The sequence below is a fragment of the Punica granatum genome, chromosome 2 (genome assembly GCF_007655135.1).
Source record: "Punica granatum isolate Tunisia-2019 chromosome 2, ASM765513v2, whole genome shotgun sequence".
In the NCBI taxonomy this organism is placed as follows: domain Eukaryota; kingdom Viridiplantae; phylum Streptophyta; class Magnoliopsida; order Myrtales; family Lythraceae; genus Punica; species Punica granatum.
Window position 1 is genome coordinate 8,281,001 of NC_045128.1, and position 16,864 is coordinate 8,297,864.

The 16,864-nt window shown below is 39.2% G+C and overlaps 3 protein-coding genes and 1 pseudogene across 13 annotated transcripts; 2 read left to right on the forward strand and 2 right to left on the reverse strand.

Moving 5' to 3' along the window:
• The first annotated feature begins 240 nt into the window (after positions 1-240).
• LOC116194712 lies at positions 241-1,754 on the forward strand. 6 transcript variants are annotated; one of them, XR_004154506.1, is made up of 3 exons: positions 241-818; positions 902-995; positions 1,440-1,754. XR_004154506.1 is itself a non-coding variant. In XM_031523597.1 (3 exons), the coding sequence occupies exons 1-3, from the start codon at positions 325-327 to the stop codon at positions 1,458-1,460; spliced, it is 552 nt and encodes a 183-aa protein (XP_031379457.1). In that variant the 5' UTR covers positions 241-324; the 3' UTR covers positions 1,461-1,754. The 6 variants fall into 6 exon arrangements, 3 of the variants coding, with proteins under 3 accessions (XP_031379457.1, XP_031379458.1, XP_031379456.1); XR_004154505.1 differs by having other exon boundaries at positions 1,446-1,754; XR_004154507.1 differs by having other exon boundaries at positions 1,598-1,754.
• Positions 1,755-3,232: 1,478 nt separating this feature from the next.
• On the reverse strand, positions 3,233-5,262 carry LOC116198215. Its single transcript, XM_031528577.1, has 4 exons — positions 4,933-5,262; positions 4,519-4,846; positions 4,215-4,271; positions 3,233-3,706 (listed from the first exon to the last, which is right to left on the reverse strand). The coding sequence occupies exons 2-4, from the start codon at positions 4,754-4,756 to the stop codon at positions 3,642-3,644; spliced, it is 360 nt and encodes a 119-aa protein (XP_031384437.1). The 5' UTR covers positions 4,757-4,846; positions 4,933-5,262; the 3' UTR covers positions 3,233-3,641.
• LOC116198214 lies at positions 4,968-6,585 on the reverse strand (annotated as a pseudogene).
• A 2,222-nt stretch (positions 6,586-8,807) lies between these two features.
• LOC116195945 (TMV resistance protein N-like) lies at positions 8,808-16,323 on the forward strand. 6 transcript variants are annotated; one of them, XM_031525389.1, is made up of 7 exons: positions 9,432-9,570; positions 9,671-9,842; positions 11,607-12,687; positions 12,799-13,080; positions 13,177-15,124; positions 15,367-15,729; positions 15,901-16,323. In XM_031525389.1, the coding sequence occupies exons 3-5, from the start codon at positions 11,623-11,625 to the stop codon at positions 14,521-14,523; spliced, it is 2,694 nt and encodes an 897-aa protein (XP_031381249.1). In that variant the 5' UTR covers positions 9,432-9,570; positions 9,671-9,842; positions 11,607-11,622; the 3' UTR covers positions 14,524-15,124; positions 15,367-15,729; positions 15,901-16,323. The 6 variants fall into 6 exon arrangements, with proteins under 6 accessions (XP_031381244.1, XP_031381246.1, XP_031381245.1 ...); XM_031525384.1 differs by lacking the exon at positions 9,671-9,842 and having other exon boundaries at positions 8,808-9,570; XM_031525386.1 differs by lacking the exon at positions 9,671-9,842 and having other exon boundaries at positions 8,808-9,570; positions 15,381-15,729.
• Positions 16,324-16,864: the final 541 nt, after the last annotated feature.

The window sequence follows — 16,864 nt, forward strand, 5'->3', positions numbered from 1 at the left end:
GATACTATTCTACTTCAGAGTATTTTAGTTTGTCTTTGACTGACGGATCAGTCACTATCATTTCCCTTTCTAAATTTTTTTTCTCTTAATTATTTGATGATCAGATTTTTGTTTTTTTAATAAATATTTGATGATCAGATTTTGAATTATATAAAAAGAAATCAAATTACTTTTATTTCCCTTTCTCTACCGCTGCGCCTGTCATTTTCTCTCCGTTTCTCCCGCTCTCAGAACTGTGTCAGTCTTGGCTTCTTCCTTTTCATCAATCATTGCTAGGGTTCGCTGGATTCTGAGCGAGGACATGGTTCCACCACGTTGAATGCGATGGCGAGGTTCATCAGTCCGACGAACTTCGCCACAACCTTATCAGCCTGTGCCCAGTGCTCCCCATATGCAACCACGAGATTTCAAATCTCTCCCTCGATATTCCTTGCCATGGCAAGTCCGAAGTCTGATCGCGAGGAATATCGAGAGAGCTTCGAAATCTTGCAGTTGCAGATGGGGAGCACCGGACATAGGGTTGTTGCGAAGTTTTCCGGACTGATGAACCTTGCCGTCTCATTCAACGTGGGTGGAAGCATCGTCCTCACTCAGAATCCGGCGTTCCACTGCCAGCAAGTCGCTGAAATGATCATATTGTGGATTGTAGTGCTCTCTGTGGGAGCCGCGTTTCCCTGCACGCTGCCTATAAGAAGATTGCTGCTCTTGATGCTGATGCGAAATCCCTCTTGTACGGATTCGATCAATCGCAAGCGGAGCAAGCCTAAGTCGAAATTTCTCCACCACAGGAGCCGCTGGCACAGGGGAGAGAGGGTCAGGTATGTTGTGTTGTTATTATTTGCTGATTGCTCTTACAGTTCAATTGCTACTAATAATTTGTCTGTTATTCAAATGATTGAAGTGGCCCTGCTTCAATCGGATAAAAAGTTTTCTTCTCCATCTATTTGGCATGGCGCAGGAGACATGGTAGTGGGACACAGGTTCCGCTAAACCAGGTAATCTTCATCTCTACTAGTACTCCTTCATAACATCTTAGTAATTCTTGATATCAACCAAGCAGATTTTCTATCGGTTTAGTCCATTTGATGGATTTAGGATACATATGATTAATAGATGCAAGAAGGTTGGAGAAACAATGGTAGATCTTTCAATCTTTTTAAAAAAAATCAATTTTCAGTGTTATTGTTTGTTATATTTTTTTTAATTACGTAGGGAACTAGATGCATTCTGCAATCTTTTTTTCTTTTACCTCCATAAGCTGGGAATGTTCATGGATTTTCTTTTATCGAATCCTGCAATTTTTCCAGCTTTTTTCACTTGTTAAACAAGGTTAGCTTATTTGGATATTTAGCTGTCGGTAAGATCACTCTGTTGTCTGATTGATTCAAAAGGTTCCTTTAAGTTGCTTTTGTGTCAATTTCATCGTGTTATTGTTATAGCTGCAGTTTCTTGGCGTTTAGTTTACTTATCTCTTCAAGTTTGGAGGAAAACCGCAACTCCCACAGTTTGGTGATCATACTCGATATTGAACACGTTTTGTCAGAATCATCGTAAGTCAATGCTTAATTTCGCCGGTATATGCCTTTTCATCTTGCAGCAATATTTGCAAGTCTGTGTTATACGCAGCTTTGGTTATGGAGATATGGTTGAATTTTGAGAAAATTCCCTTTGTGCTTGTTGAAAGCAATTATACGTGGAGATCACCTGACTTTCTAGCTGATGGATATCTATGATTCTTTATTACTATTGAGAAATTGTTTTTTGCTTCAAGAAATTCGCGTATTCAGGTGTTTGTTTTGTGCGATGAGATCACATCTTTAGAAACTGAATTCCCCTTAAGAAATTGAACCTCATTGTTAGAAGAGTGATACCGAGCAAAACACTCTCTCGTAGGCTTTATCCACATCAAAACACTCCAAAACACTCTAATCCTCACATTTACTGGCTATGGTCGAAGAGGAAAAAAGTGCATAAAGAAGTGTTATATGGATGGCTTGGGCTTGATCATTAAATTAATTTCAATCGGCGCCAGAAGAAATGCATGCAGTCAGTCACCGTCTTCTACACACTGTTTGATACTGACTCTCCGAGGAACACCTAAGAAGGCTCGGCAGACCATTCGGATTTGGCTAGTGCATTTGTCCGATGATACACGGGATACTGCAACTGCAAGATGATCCCTGAATGAAAGCATAGTTGAGGCCGAAAACAACCCTCTAGCTAATTGACAAAACCTTTCAATTCCATTCCAGAAAGAAATAAATTCCGGGGAATATAAGGCAAGAATGTGTAAGTTCGGATGACTATAGTCGTAATCCGAAGGGCCACGGGGCTTCAAAGTCGAGACAAAAGCCCCTGCAACTTATATATTTATATACATATCAAATGCTCCAAATCGAAATCTTGGGTTAAAACAAATTAATAATCCATGAGTAATGCTACAATTGTGCTCAAATAATACAAGCGATTGGCCACTTCTCCCGACCCCCAGTGGCATTCGATGCAGCCGACAGAAACGACAGCGTAACGGAGTCATGGACCCTACGAAAATCATCCCATCCCCAAGGGCTACACTCCAAACGGTGACCTGCCACGTCACGCTCTCCCGCTGGATTTTTATAAAATTCCGATCCAAAGTTCCAAACCAGTTTTGTCTGATTTGCAACCCGACAAATCCCGACCGCCTTTTGTCTGTCTCCTTCCCTCTGTACTCTCTCCGGGGAGAGCCGTTTGGCTCGGCTAATTTCTAGGCTAAGCTTGCATATAACTGAAGCTCAACTAAAGCTCGAGGAGATGGTTGATCCGTCGTGTAGAGATCGAGATAACATTCCGCAAAATGTAAGATAAATATGTCAAGATCAAACTAATCGTAAACTATCTAGTAATTTTTCACACCATATTGTGCGTTCAAATCATAGTTAATCGATGCTCATAACTCGAGCATTAGTTCGCTTTAATCTCCTTTTGGTTTCTTTATTGAGAACTTACTCATGCTCTTTCTAAATCGCATTTGGGTTCTTTTTTTTTTAATTGTTTTTCTTTCGTAAACAAAGAGTTTTATTTTTTCTGATGAATTACAGAGCGTCGAAGCCCAATTTTATAGTTTTATCTTTTATTACTTCTTTTTTGTTTTACCTCTCGAGTAATGGAACACCTCATGGGCTACCATAATATTGTCTTGCATTACTGCTCCAGAGATAAGAGGCACTCTGTTAATTGTGGGGAAACTAGAGACCAGGCAGAAGGGGCTTTGATTGAGACAATTTTGTAAAGCAAAGTTACGAAGGCTAATAGCAGAATCACTTTGAATCATTGTTCCAGAGATGAGACTTGTTTAGAGAAAAAAATTTCACAGCTCTTGTAACAGCAGAATCACTTGTAGCCATTTGGTGAAAGTTGCTCCCTCTGAAGCAACTTCATTGTCAGTAACTGTCTTCCCGCCTTCCTTGTATGAAGGTGCCCTTTGGGAACTCGATTATCTCGCGTTGTTCCTTGGTAAGTTCAAATGAGAGCTGCACTTCCTTGCCGCCTTGATCAGTTCCTAATGACAGCGAGCAGAATTTCATCGATAGCAAGCTCTCCTCCACCTTCGAATGCTCTATGTCCAGTTCAAAATTGAAAGTGCCTTTTGTTATTCACGCTTAAAGAATCTCTGCAGCAGGGAACGTCGGACGGCATCTGCCAAGAAATTGGAACCCGGAGATCCCTGTGAAAAGACAACATGAATGATGAAAATGAATATGTAAGCCTTGGAGGATCCCTTTTTCAATAACTGCATCGTATTCGTCTTTTCTTTCCCCTTCAGACAAGAAACCATGGCCTAAAGTATTAACAAACGTCAGAAAATCAAGCAAAACACATGTTCATGTTCATGTCACAGCAAACATGACATCTTCCCAGGAAAACGTTTCGGTAAATTCTTCTCATAACTTTCTCTGTTTTGCAAGGAGACAGAAAACGGCTTATCCAAAACCAAATAAAGCAGAAGCAACTGAAGCTGAAGAAAAGCACCATGCTCGGGTGAGAGCAACATTCGTTCAATTTAGGTTAGCCAAGAACTCGATAGATCCCCGACTGCTCGACCTTAATGCTGATAAAATGAATATGCCATGCTCTCTGCCTTGGAAGCCATCCCCTGTGTTTATTGTCACCATAAAGCCATTGGAATTTTCATATTTCTTTCTGAGCCTTTTTACTCATCTCTCCATTCTGACCTGCATAAGGTGGTCTTATCCCGACGCTTAGCTTTTCCTTTGATGACAAGCTCCATGCTGCACAAAATCAAATAGAGACGGGATAATTAATTTCACATGAAAGCATGTAAAAGTATTATTCATAATAAGTAACCGAGTATGCTTTCAAGCGCCATCTAATGCTAACCATTCAGGGAACATAACCTTCCAAAAAAAGACATTGAAACATTATGAATATATATATTAACAAACCTAACCAAAAAAATTATGCCAATTTTCTCGAATAACTGACGAAAAGAGTTTCCCACCCTCAGGGTCGAAATACCTTCATAGAGATTGTCCAAAATCCGTAAAGCTGCAGCAGCCTGTACAAGGTTTCTCAGGCTTGGTCTGTTCTTTTTGCGCTCTTTCCCTCCCTCAGAAACATTTATGAAAGAATATGAACCGGAAATCTGGTCCGATAGATATTGCTTGGTGTAACTCTCATGTTTTACATTCAAGCCATCATGGATCTGGCCGCTGTCAAATATCTGATTTGGAAAGCAACTTATTGAAAGGTGCATTCTGTACTGCACATTGAGTGGATGCTTCAATTTTCCAAGGGAACTCAATCTCTTGAACAAGCTTCGACTAAAATGGGCTCCACTTGAAAACTGTGAAAGCAGGTAGATGATACATATTATACTGTTGAAAAGTAATTCAATTCTCTATGAGTTAGCTAGCTAGCGTCAGATTGAACCTCTTTCTGCCATTGATAGCTAGCAGTATTGCTGTCTTGATGGCTATATTATCCGCAAGGGCACTCGGCTTGGCCTGGCTTCCCAGCGAAATAACCTGCTCTATCTATAACTCGATCTCAACTGTGTACTCCATATGGATTGAGGATTAATAGATAACAGAGAAGTTAGGAAAGTGCTCCTGCAGATACAAATTCCTAGCTGTAGGAAGGTGAAATTTACAAAATTTGAGGGCTTAAGTAAATAAATAAAATCAATGTAGAAAGTAGGAATTGATCTTCGCTTCCCTAAGGTGGATTAGAAGGTGCTGTTCAGGTAGAAATACAAGCCAGCAAGTGCAACCACTCCCACCACAATCGGGATCGGCAATGCTCATCTGCATCATCATCATCATCGATCGAGTTCAGAGGAACATGTATTGCTTGATTATCGGTGTCACAGATTAATACGCCGATAGAAATATGTAATATGTGGGGATAACGGGGTACATGTACCCATTGAACTCAATACTTTGCCAACATTGTGGCACATAAGAGTGAGCAGAGTAAGCATTGGATTATCTGATAGCTTCGTCCCTCTTGATCTGACCCCTTACTTGCCTTGCGCATGTCGGTATCGTTCGCGTTCTTGGTCACGGCGGGCAGATACGGCTTGAACCTTCGCTTCGGGGCACCACACACTGCAGAACATATCAAATGTCCACATCACATGTGATTTTAGTCATAGGCTCTCATATTATTTTAGTCTCAACAACCAGGAAAATGCTCTGCTTGCTAGCCAATATATCATCAACCTCATATCGCGACAAGGCATCCTCTTACGAAAACAGAGCTCAATTCGGTTTTAGCTTATTTTCGGCTCATTTCAAATTCACCACTTTGTTCTAAATTCAATTCCAACATTATTCCGTACTTTGAACAAAGGAATTGAATTCAACTCAACACGCTGAATTGAATTCTAGCATTTTTAACGAGGGGAACAATCAGTGATGGTTACCTGGACAGAAGTAATTATCGGGCAGCTTCTCGAACGGAGTTCGCTCGTTGTAGATGTACCTATATAGTATATACGCAGAAATAATAAAAACCAATCAGGATAAACAATATTAACGTCGTCGGGAGCGATACAGAGTGATCGCATTCGTCACATGGCTTACCCGCAATCCCGGCAATGTAGGCTTGCTTGGAGGCAACACGCATGGAGAACCTCGGGCTTGTGGTGGCGGTGGTGGTATTGGTACGGGTCACCCGGAGCAGGAGCTGGTGAAGTGAAGAGGAGGAGGAGGAGGAGGAGGAAGACTTGAGGGCGAAGGAGATGCTAGTCTTGTCCGATGGAGGCCACCAGCATTGTTCCCGGTCGGGCTCGGGGCCGGGTACAGACACTGCACGGCCGCCATGGACCCGGGTCAGAGTGTGATGGCTTCTTCTGAATTCTGATATGGGTCTGTGTATTATGGAAGAGGCAGAAGGGAAGGGGTTAGATGGATGGAGATGAGGCAGCAAAAGTGAAGTGTAGAGTGATGGAAAATGAGTGGAAGCGTGGCTGTCATACTGCCCATACAAACACCAAACCAAACCAAGAGTAAACAACACCTCCGTGAGGTCCACAGGCTCGTGGAATAGCATGAAATTGCCATTGGAAAAAAAAAAAGAAAGAAATTGAAGAGGTGCAGATTTAATTCCGGAAGAGTGATATTTTATTTTATTTTTATTATTATATTTTTTTAACAAGAGTGATTTTTTGTCCTATAAATTTGACATTAAGTCAATTTTGATCGTATAAGATCTAAAACTACCGAATCAATCCTATACGTTTGCTCCGTAAAATAATTTTCATCCTATAAGTTTTGAAAAAGATATTTTTATAGTTATAAATTGGCTTTCAATTAAAATGTGGTCCAATAAGTTTTGAAAAAGAGAGACATTTTTTGTCATAGAAGTCACAAAATGGACCAAAATTGCCTTATAAAGCAAACTTATAGGATTAATTCGACACTTTAAAATTTAGATGATCAAAATTTATCGAAGACTAAATTTACAGGACAAAAAAAATAATATTTTTCCAGTGATCTATATATGGATTTAAAAGAGGAAACGAAAAGCTAATAAACAATACATCTAACCTGAATATAGTTTATAGTTGAACCTGCTTCTAATAAATGGTACGTCATATAGTACTTGATAAGTCAGCTGCTACGTCAGAAAATACTAAAAAGTGTCAACAGAGAGTTAACAGAGTATAGTTTATTACAACAAATTACGAAATAAAGTTTTATACCACTATTATAATTAACCCTATGTGAGTGATAATATTCTTTTTATAATTTCATAATAATAATAATAATAATAATTTATAGTTAAACTTGCTTCTAAATGTATTTATTAATTAGTCTTACGTGAAATTAAAAGCAATTTAAATTGGATTTTTCATATATTTAGTGCTATAAATTAAAAAAAATCACAACATAAATAAGGATCAATAATTTTAAAATAATTAAAAGAACAAAAAGTTTGTGATGTTATGAAATTTTTTTTAAAAGTTAGATTTGGGAAAAACTTTGATTTTATGGAAATAAAAAAATGCCAACTCAAATTTCATTTGGCAAGTTAGTACCATTATCATTTGTACGGAGGAATTGATGTTTTGGTAGGTGTGAATATTGAAGTGAAATTTTGTAAATTTATATGATAACAAATAAAAAAATGGATTAGTTGGGACTCAATTGGGTTTTCGAATACCATGATTCATACAAAAAAAAAGAACTATTGTTTTTATTTTTTAAGGAAATAAGACTCTTATTTACTATTGGGGTTTTTACTCCATATATTTCATGATTTCATCTGTTTCTTAAATCTATTACATGGTTTAAAAATTACCTATAAAACTTATGGTTTACATTTGGTTTTAAATCTATCTTAGATTAATTTCTCCGTCAACATCTAACAGTACTGTTGACATGGAACGTAAGTGGGGCCCATCTTTGTTAGTGTGGCCCTTCGCCGATGATAGATTTGAGAAAAAAATTAAAACGATGTGATATATTCGAGAAAAAAATTAAAATCATGATATAAGTTTGTGGTACACGTACGTTTTATTGACGCATAAATTGACAGCATGATAAATTTAAAATAAAATGTAAATGATAGGTCTTTTTTGACAAATTTTAAAACATATGATAGATTTAAGAAACAAATAAAACTACGGAATATTGGGCGTAAACACTCATTCATAATTTGCCACCATTTCAAAGCTGGAATATTGCCCCCCAACTATATACATGATAGGGAAATGTGGTCACAAGTATAAATAGAATGAGAGTCGATCTTTACAAACTTGGTCACATATCTATGCAAAATAAATTGCAACGTTAGAATCTATTTACTTGGCAAAAAAAAAAAAAGGCGTTAGCTCATCACGTCGACCCTCATTAATGTTTTACCCGTGCCGACTCCAAGGGGAAGCGCGTCCAACATTCTTAGCTTCGTCCCAGAGAACAATTTGGTCAAAGCGCTTCCCCATAGAGCCGGTCAAAGGGAATATAATGGAAATTCATAGGCAATTGCACTCATTAGATGACCAAATAAACAATAAAAGAATTGCATGGATTAATAGACCAACAACCAAAGCATTTAAATCTAATTTCTTTTCTTTTGTATTCAGTACTTTTTTTAAAAAATTTGATTTTTAAATTTTGATTAAATCCATGTAATTAATGTAAATATCTATTTCCCTAAATGTCTTGTGCACGAATGATTTATTAAATAAAATATAATAAATAAATAATCGATTATGAATGCGTTGATCTTACGCATCTCATCATGTAGTGATCTGTATAAAGACATGAAAAAGAGAACGAATGAAAAATTTAAAAAAAAAAAAGAAAGCCATCAGGAAGCATGTGCTACCCGATGGGAAAGTGAAAACACTGGGGCCCAGAAAAAGAGAATTTGGGGCAACTCATCAGTGTCCTTCCCATTCTTCTGTTTGTTTTACGATCCATTGCTGAATTTTTCTGCCAATTGAGCAAAACTTATGCAGAGAGAGATGTTGGGATTTCTTTTCTTCTGTGTGTGTCTGTTGTTTGGCTTATGTTCGTGTTGTGGTTTCACTGTCTGGGCGTGGTTCCGCAGCACGAAGAAAATAGAGACTGCAATGGGCCAACAGAAGGAGGAGGCTGCTGAAAAAGAGGATGATTCAGAAGCATCAGTCTCTGACTACGAAGTTTTCCTAAGTTTCAGAGGACCAGATTCTCGGCAGGGCCTCGCCGATGTCCTCTACAACGACATGAGAACTGCCGGGATCCGTGTTTTTAGAGACGACGATGAGCTTGACACCGGTGATGAGATCCGCAAGATTCTACCGGCTATCGAGAACTCCAAGATATGCGTACCAATCTTCTCCAGTACCTTTGCTGCCAGTGCGTGGTGCCTCCGAGAAGTTGAAAGAATGGTCAAGTTCAAGAAAAAGATCATGCCTATTTTCTACACGGCCACACCAGAAGATGTTAAGCTGGGCACGGAATTATTCAAGAAGGAACTGCGGAAGCACGAGAAGAAGCATGGAAAAGAGCAAGTGAAGAAGTGGGAGGAGGCTCTCAAAGTGGTCGCTAGAATCAAAGGGCGGGAAGTTAAGGCCACAGGGTAAGTCACTTCTTCATTATCTTTGAATAGTTTCAGTTTGTGCTTCTTTGAGGCTATGTAAGGAGACACTCTCCCGGTTGCCCTCGTGCCGGCAAACCAGATCTAGCCTTGTTGAGGCTAGATTTGGCCTCGCTAAACCAGATCCGGCTCGAGAGGCTCACAGAAGGTTCGAGCCCCCAGAGCAGCTAGAGAAGCCATCCTGAGCTCCCGAGCTTGGTTCGACCAACCCCGGGCTTGGCTGGGAAACCCTAGCAAAGATCCAGCGAATCAGGGTAGAAGACTGTCATCGTTTTGCTTTCGTTTTTAATTTAAATTTTCTTTTAGTTTAAAATTTTATGTTTTTAATAAATATTGCTTTAAATTTTATTTTTTAATAAATAATTTTTTGGGTGAATTTAATAAATAAATTTTAATATTTGTTTATGGGGCCATTTCCATCTTTATATAGGAGGGATAATTTCTTACTTTTATCTCTATCGATTTTATCAAACCAACTTAAAAAATGGTAGTTCGCACATTCACTATTACATCTAGTCAAATAAATAAGTTCCTACGTAATTATAATTCTATTGCTTATTAATTTATATTACATACTTATTTCATTAAAGATCAATTCCATTACATTGAAACAAGGTTTTAGGGGAGGGAAAGGAGAGGAGAGGAGAGGGGAGCGGAGGACAGTGGATGGGAGGAAAGGATATGGCTTGGAGAAGTTAACCATGTTCACGACACGTGTTATTTTAGGTTCACTAGACTTCGCCATGTGTCGCTCATGTGTCGTCTATGTGTCCATATTTTCACGTTTCATCCACGTGTTTCTCCAAGTGCCAGCTACCATGTGTTGCCTAGTGTCGATCGAAACTCCTTAATTACATAAAATAATTGTTTTTTTTAAATAATCTATTATATATATATAAAATAGATTCCCGTTAACGAGAGTTATCCATTCGTTCTGCAAGAGCTTACGGTTGGTCTTTCCGTCAGCTCGTTAACGGGAGTCTACTTTAAAAATATTTAATAATTAGCAAGAGAGGATGTGAAATAGGCGCTCGTATGGGAGAATCCACAGAAGAGAGGAGACTAGGAAGGAGGGAGGGGGGAAGGAAGGTGTGGATTCGGCGGCAGTTTCCGATTTGGAATGAGGCAAAGGGGAGAGAGTGCTTGGGCTTGATGACTATTGCTGGGAACTTTCTTTCTTTGTGGATGAATTTGATGGGAACTTATATAAATTCGTTTGGAGATGGCGGGAATAAAGAGCCCGGAAGTAAAAGAATGAAAGGGTCTATTGGAAGCGGTGTGTGAAAATATTTACACATTTTTATTATAGGTGTAAATAAATATAAATTGTCGAATTTATGTAAAACAATTTTTTTGAAGAGGTACTAATACAAAAAGTCATGTCATATCAAAAATAAAAAGTGTCAATAGAAACTGTTTTAATATATTGAATGGGCGAATGGAGTTAAGGAAGATGTCTATATACCCTGAATGGACGAAAGAGGAATTAAGAGAGGTGTCTATATATACAGAAGGGTAAAATGGAAAATTTAAAAAGTGGTGAAACACATAAATGAACCTCAAACTTTTATATATGTAATAGATTGATTATATGCTTATTTTTAAAAGAAAAAATTTAATTGCCTTCTCTTATAAATTAATTTTGTTTTATAAGATAAATGCACATTTATATTATTACAACAACAAACTATCTTGATTTATAGCTATCTATACCAGTTTTCCTTTTCTAATTTGTAGTACGTGTGTGATATTGATATAATTTTTTTGGTGTGAACCATGGATATTGATATAATTTAGTTCTAAATTTTTATGGCTAGAAACTTATTCGGAAGGTCAAATACAAGAGTATAATTGTTGGATGCATTTATTCATATAAAAGAACAAAAATATAAATTCATATCCAATATTTGTTTCTATAAACAAACATAATTGAACCAACCCGTGCAAAGCACGAGCAAATAACTAGTCTATATATATGATGCTTTCTTTCTCTAAGTATCGCCATGCATCAACTGCAGATTTGCGGAATTCAGCATGTTATTTGTCGGAGCACTTCTGATCAAGTTGAAGGTAAAAATAAAATATTTGACCGACAACCTAGTTAAAAGAAATTATCATGAAGAGGCTGTAATGGAACTGTTGGACATCGACTCAAGTGATGTACGAATCATTGGCATCCATGGAATGGGTGGCATTGGTAAGACGACTCTTGCCAAGGTCATCTTCAACCAACTCTCACCTAGATTCGACTGTTGCAGCTTCCTTGAGAACATCCAAGAATCTTTAAGGCGTGATGGTCTTGAATACTTGCAAAAGCACTTAGTGGAAGATCTCGATCCAAAGTTGAAAATCTTTCAAAAGATCGACACAATCACAATGCTCCGAGAAAATTTTCGTAGGAGGAGGGCTCTCATCGTCCTTGATGATGTTAATCAAAGAAAACAAATAGAGATGATAGTCGGGCTGTTGGGTTGGTTTGGCTCTGGAAGCAGGATAATCATAACGACTAGGGACAGAAGTATTTTCACCAGAGAAGCTTGTACTCATGCTATGGGGGAGATGGATCGTGACCAAGCTCTCCTACTTTTCAGTAGACATGCCTTTGGAGAAGACTCTCCTCCAAGTGACTTCCGAAGTCTTTCAGAGGAAGTTCTATCTCTTACTGGAGGACTTCCTTTGGCCATTGAAGTCGTAGGTTCCCTGCTTTGTCAATGTGACAAGAAGAGATGGAAAGTGACAATTGAGCGGCTAAAGAAAGTGCCCAATCGAGATGTTCAAGAAAAGCTGAAGATAAGTTTTGATGCATTGGAGTTTCACCAAAAACAGATATTTCTTGACATAGCCTGCTTTTTCATCAACAAGGAGAGATCAAATGCAATTCTAATGTGGGAAGCCTGTGACTTTGACCCTGATTATGGAATTGAGGTCCTTGTTTCCATGTCTTTGGTGAAAATTACGGAGGACAATGAATTTCAAATGCATGACCTTATCAAAGATCTTGGAAGGGAGCTTGTTCGTGAGGAATGCTTTGGTGATCCTGCCAAGCGTAGCAGGATATGGTCAAGCAAAGAAGCAAAGGAGCTATTTAAGATAAAGCAGGTAACATATGTAATGAGTGTTTTAATAATCAAATCATTTGATCTTTTTATTGATTTACAATATTTTCTAGCAAAAGTCTACAGTTGCTAATTACTTCTTTTTTTTTTTCAGGAAAAAGAAAATGTTGAAGGGCTCTTTGCGGAGAAATTATATGGCGACTGTATTCTCAAACACGAGCAGTTTTCAGGTTTTCGAAATCTAAGATTACTGAAATTGGTGGGTGCAAAGCTGACAGGTGACTTTGAGAATCTCCTTCCAAAGTTAAAGTGGTTCACATGGCAACGATGTCCTTCCGATTTCGCTGCGATCAATTTAACATTGGAGAATTTAGTGGTTCTTGACCTTTCCGAAAGTTCTATCACTGAAAACTGGGCTGGTTGGAACATGATTCAGGTAACACATCCAAGTACCTGAGAAAACTTGTATTTTAAAGTAATTCTTTTTAATACGATCCTTAACTTTGTTGCGATGTTTATCGTTATGAAACAGAAAGCAAAGAATTTGAAGGCCTTAGACCTCACTGGGTGCTGGGAATTGACAAGTACACCTGACTTGTCCAACAATGACGCTTTAGAGAGTCTGATTCTCAGAGGATGCCGTAATTTAGCTGAAATACACGGCTCCATCAATAAGCTGACAAGACTGAAGCATCTTGATCTTCAGGGCTGTCCTTCTCTCAGAGGGTTGCCCGAAGAGATAGGTTCGCTGGAAGATTTGGAAGAGATTTTGGTGGACGGGAATCATGGAGCTACTTTCCACTTACCAGAATCAATTGGTAATTTACACTCTCTATCTGTCATGAAATTACATGGGGTGGAAATTACGAGAATTCCCGACTCTATTGGAGGATTGGTGAATCTCACGCGCCTCTCTATGCGCAAGTGTAGTGGCATGAAGACACTTCCAAACATAATCGGAGATTTGAAATCACTAGTTGAGTTAGACATGTCTGGTACAGATTTGAGTGCATTGCCTGACTCTGTTGGGGATTTGGAATCATTAGTTGCATTAGATCTGGACAACACAGAGTTAAGTGCGTTGCCTGACTCTGTTGGACGACTAAGTAAACTCCAGTGGTTGCTGTTAAGTTCAACGAAGATAGAGGAGCTTCCTGACTCTCTTTGGGATTTGGAATCATTGGTTGAGTTAGATCTGTCCGACACAAATTTAAGTAGGTTGCCTGACTCTGTTGGACGACTAAGTAAACTCCGGTGGTTGCGGTTAAATTCAACGAACATAGAGGAGCTTCCTGACTCTCTTGGGGATTTGAAATCATTGGTTAATTTACAGCTGTCCAACACAAATTTAAGTGCGTTGCCTGACTCTGTTGGACAACTAAGTAAACTCCGGCAGTTGCGGTTAAATTCAACGAGGATAGAGGAGCTTCCTGACTCTCTTGGGGATTTGGAATCATTACTTGAGTTAGAGCTGTCCAACTCAAATTTAAGTGCGTTGCCTGACTCTGTTGGACGACTAAGTGAACTCCAGTGGTTGCAGTTAAGTTCAACGAAGATAGAGGAGCTTCCTGACTCTCTTGGGGATTTGGAATCATTAGTTGAGTTACAGCTGTCTGACACAAATTTAAGTGCATTGCCTGACTCTGTTGGACGACTAAGTAAACTCCGGTCGTTGTGGTTAAGTTCAACGAAGATAGAGGAGCTTCCTGACTCTCTTGGGGATTTGAAATCGTTGGAAACATTGGATCTGAGTTCATCCAAACTGAGGATTCTACCAGATTCTCTGGGAGAGATGTCTGAATTAAGGCAGTTGTTGCTGGATGGACGCAACATAAGAAAGTTGCCTAGTTCTATCGGGAAGTTAGCAAGGCTAGAATAATTGGAGTTGGGAGGTTTGAGCTTGGAATGCCTCCCGCAACTCCCAGATTTCTCCAACTTGAAGAAGCTGCAGAGCATTGTTTTCGAAGATTGCTTCGTAAAAGTTGAGCAGCTGGAAGGTCTGCGAGGGTTGCAGGGACTGACAAGTATGGCTGTATTGAGTTGCGCGGAGGAGCTGGTCAAGTTCTCCTGTCAGATAGGAAGTTTGATCGAGCTGGATATTTCTAACAGGGAATCCCTTGCTGAGTCACCATTGCTTGATTTCTCACGCTTGGAAAATCTCAAGAAGTTACGTCTAAGCTATTTGAAGGAGCTCACCGAGATGCACCGCCTAGGAGAACTGGAATACCTGGCGGAATTACATATCCGGTACTGCAATTCCCTGGAAATGATTGGGAATCTGTCGGAATCGAAAAGGCTAATGGGGATCTTTATAATGGAGTGCTCGAAGCTAAGAGAAATCATTGGCCTCAACAAATTGTTCTTGGCATCTATACAGATCGAGGGCTGCGGATCTATGAGAAATATTGATGAACTGAAGAAGAGATGCGTGGGGGGACGCTTCGATGGATTAGAAGTTGAGAACAACGCTGATTGATGAGGTAAATATTCATAGCATTACAGCACATATGGATATCTTAGTTGGTATAACAATTACGCGCAGTAAATTAGGATAATCATACGATGATATATCAGTTACAGCACACTCATATAATAATTTATCAAAGAAACTTATCGATTTCTAGATTGACAAAAATCTATCAAAGAAACTTCATAGCACTGTCAACATGCAAATAAATTTACGCATTTATAAAGAAAGTCTGAAGCTTCATCTCATCATCAGAAAAAAAAAAAAAGGTGTCTGCCGGCAATTCCTCACCTCACCTAAAAACAAGAATATCATGAATAGCAGCAATGGCGGGGCTGCAGAGATCTGCAGTGTCTTTCAGGAGGCAGGCTCCTCATTCCTCAGGCCTTGTGTGGGACGACAGGTTCCTCTTGGGGAAGCTCAACCAAGTGAACAATGAAGCCGACAACGAGGCCAACAAGCCGAAAGATCCTGATGGCAGGCAAGAACCGCCCCGCGATTCCGACAAGCTGTCGAGGACTGCCCGCCGTCATCTTCCCCTGATCGAGATGGCGGCCCTGGAGAGGAACCACAACCACAACCACAACCACACTTGACGACCTCTTCTCCCAGAGCACGGTCAGTACACATACATGCATCACATTTCTTTCCCTCACTTTTGCATTTTTCCCTGTTCTTTCCCTCATTTTCGCGTAAAGATCGAAACTTCACTCCATTTTCTCCATATTTGGCTCTCTGGGTCTCAGCAATCTCTCACCTTGTCCCCTGTTTTTCTTGGTTTGACATCAGGAAATGCTCGACTGTCGAGCGCGACGGTGCAGCTCCGGCAATTGGGGCCCTTTCTCCGCCGCCAAAACTGCCTCCTCTTTCCTTCCCTCTCGTCGCCTCCTCCTCCCTTGTTTCCTCTGGGAGTGAGCGAGTGATAGAGTCTCTCTCTCTCTCTCTCTCTCTCTCTCTCTCTGTCTTTTAATTTCGGGTTTCGGTTCGGGTTTAAACTTTTAAACCCCAAACCGAACTGCCTCTCCATTATTCTGAAACTTCTTTTCCTTCAAAGTTGCTCGTAGATGCTTCTTCATAGGATTTTCCAGTCAAGAGCTTACTCTTCTCATAACTCAAAAACTGTTCCGATTTGCTTGTGCCATGTCAGATAGCATTTGATAAGTCAGCTACCACATTTTAAAATAAAGTTGATTGCAACAAATTGGAAGGTTTTGTATCAAATTGTCTCAAAATAAATTTTTTGTACCGTAGTTTTACATCACCTAAAGTTTTGTACCACTATTGTAATTAATCATTTTTGCGTAATATTCTTCTTTTTATAATTTACTAATAATAGTAGTAGTAGTAGTAGTGACCAACGGCTTCTTCTATTTTGAGCAGAAGTATATTCATGAGATGTACGATTCCGAAAACTAAACTTTTCCTTCAAAGCTGCTCGTAGATGCTTCTTCTTCACCGGAATTTCCAGTCAAAGGTCTCTTTACCTTCGCTTTGGAGAAGTCCTCCGTTTGTTGGATCAACATGTATATTTCAGATGATACATTCAAGATAATTAACTTAGTACTCCTAGTCAATTAATTAGAACCGAGAAGTTTTTTTGTCCTTCTTGTTACAAAGTACGTACATTTCACGGGGCTATAGATCGAATTGAGTGCTTGCATGTCACTTCCACAAGTGTCATGAAAAGGCATATATTGGATTATATATAACTATTCGTAAGAATTCACCTTATGAAAAACGTTTTATGTTCAAG

Excerpts from the sequence above, each read along its gene's own strand:
- LOC116198215 (XM_031528577.1), bottom strand. The coding sequence starts at position 4,756 with ATGCACCTTTCAATAAGTTGCTTTCCAAATCAGATATTTGACAGCGGC. Across the intron at positions 4,272-4,518 it reads TTTGGACAATCTCTATGAAG|CATGGAGCTTGTCATCAAAG; the intron begins GTATTTCGACCC and ends GATTTTGTGCAG. Across the intron at positions 3,707-4,214 it reads GATAAGACCACCTTATGCAG|GGATCTCCGGGTTCCAATTT; the intron begins GTCAGAATGGAG and ends GTCTTTTCACAG.
- LOC116194712 (XM_031523596.1), top strand. The coding sequence starts at position 325 with ATGGCGAGGTTCATCAGTCCGACGAACTTCGCCACAACCTTATCAGCC. Across the intron at positions 819-958 it reads CACAGGGGAGAGAGGGTCAG|GAGACATGGTAGTGGGACAC; the intron begins GTATGTTGTGTT and ends GGCATGGCGCAG. Across the intron at positions 996-1,597 it reads CACAGGTTCCGCTAAACCAG|CAATATTTGCAAGTCTGTGT; the intron begins GTAATCTTCATC and ends TTCATCTTGCAG.
- LOC116195945 (XM_031525384.1), top strand. The coding sequence starts at position 8,963 with ATGCAGAGAGAGATGTTGGGATTTCTTTTCTTCTGTGTGTGTCTGTTG. Across the intron at positions 9,571-11,606 it reads CGGGAAGTTAAGGCCACAGG|ATTTGCGGAATTCAGCATGT; the intron begins GTAAGTCACTTC and ends CATCAACTGCAG. Across the intron at positions 13,081-13,176 it reads CTGGTTGGAACATGATTCAG|AAAGCAAAGAATTTGAAGGC; the intron begins GTAACACATCCA and ends GTTATGAAACAG.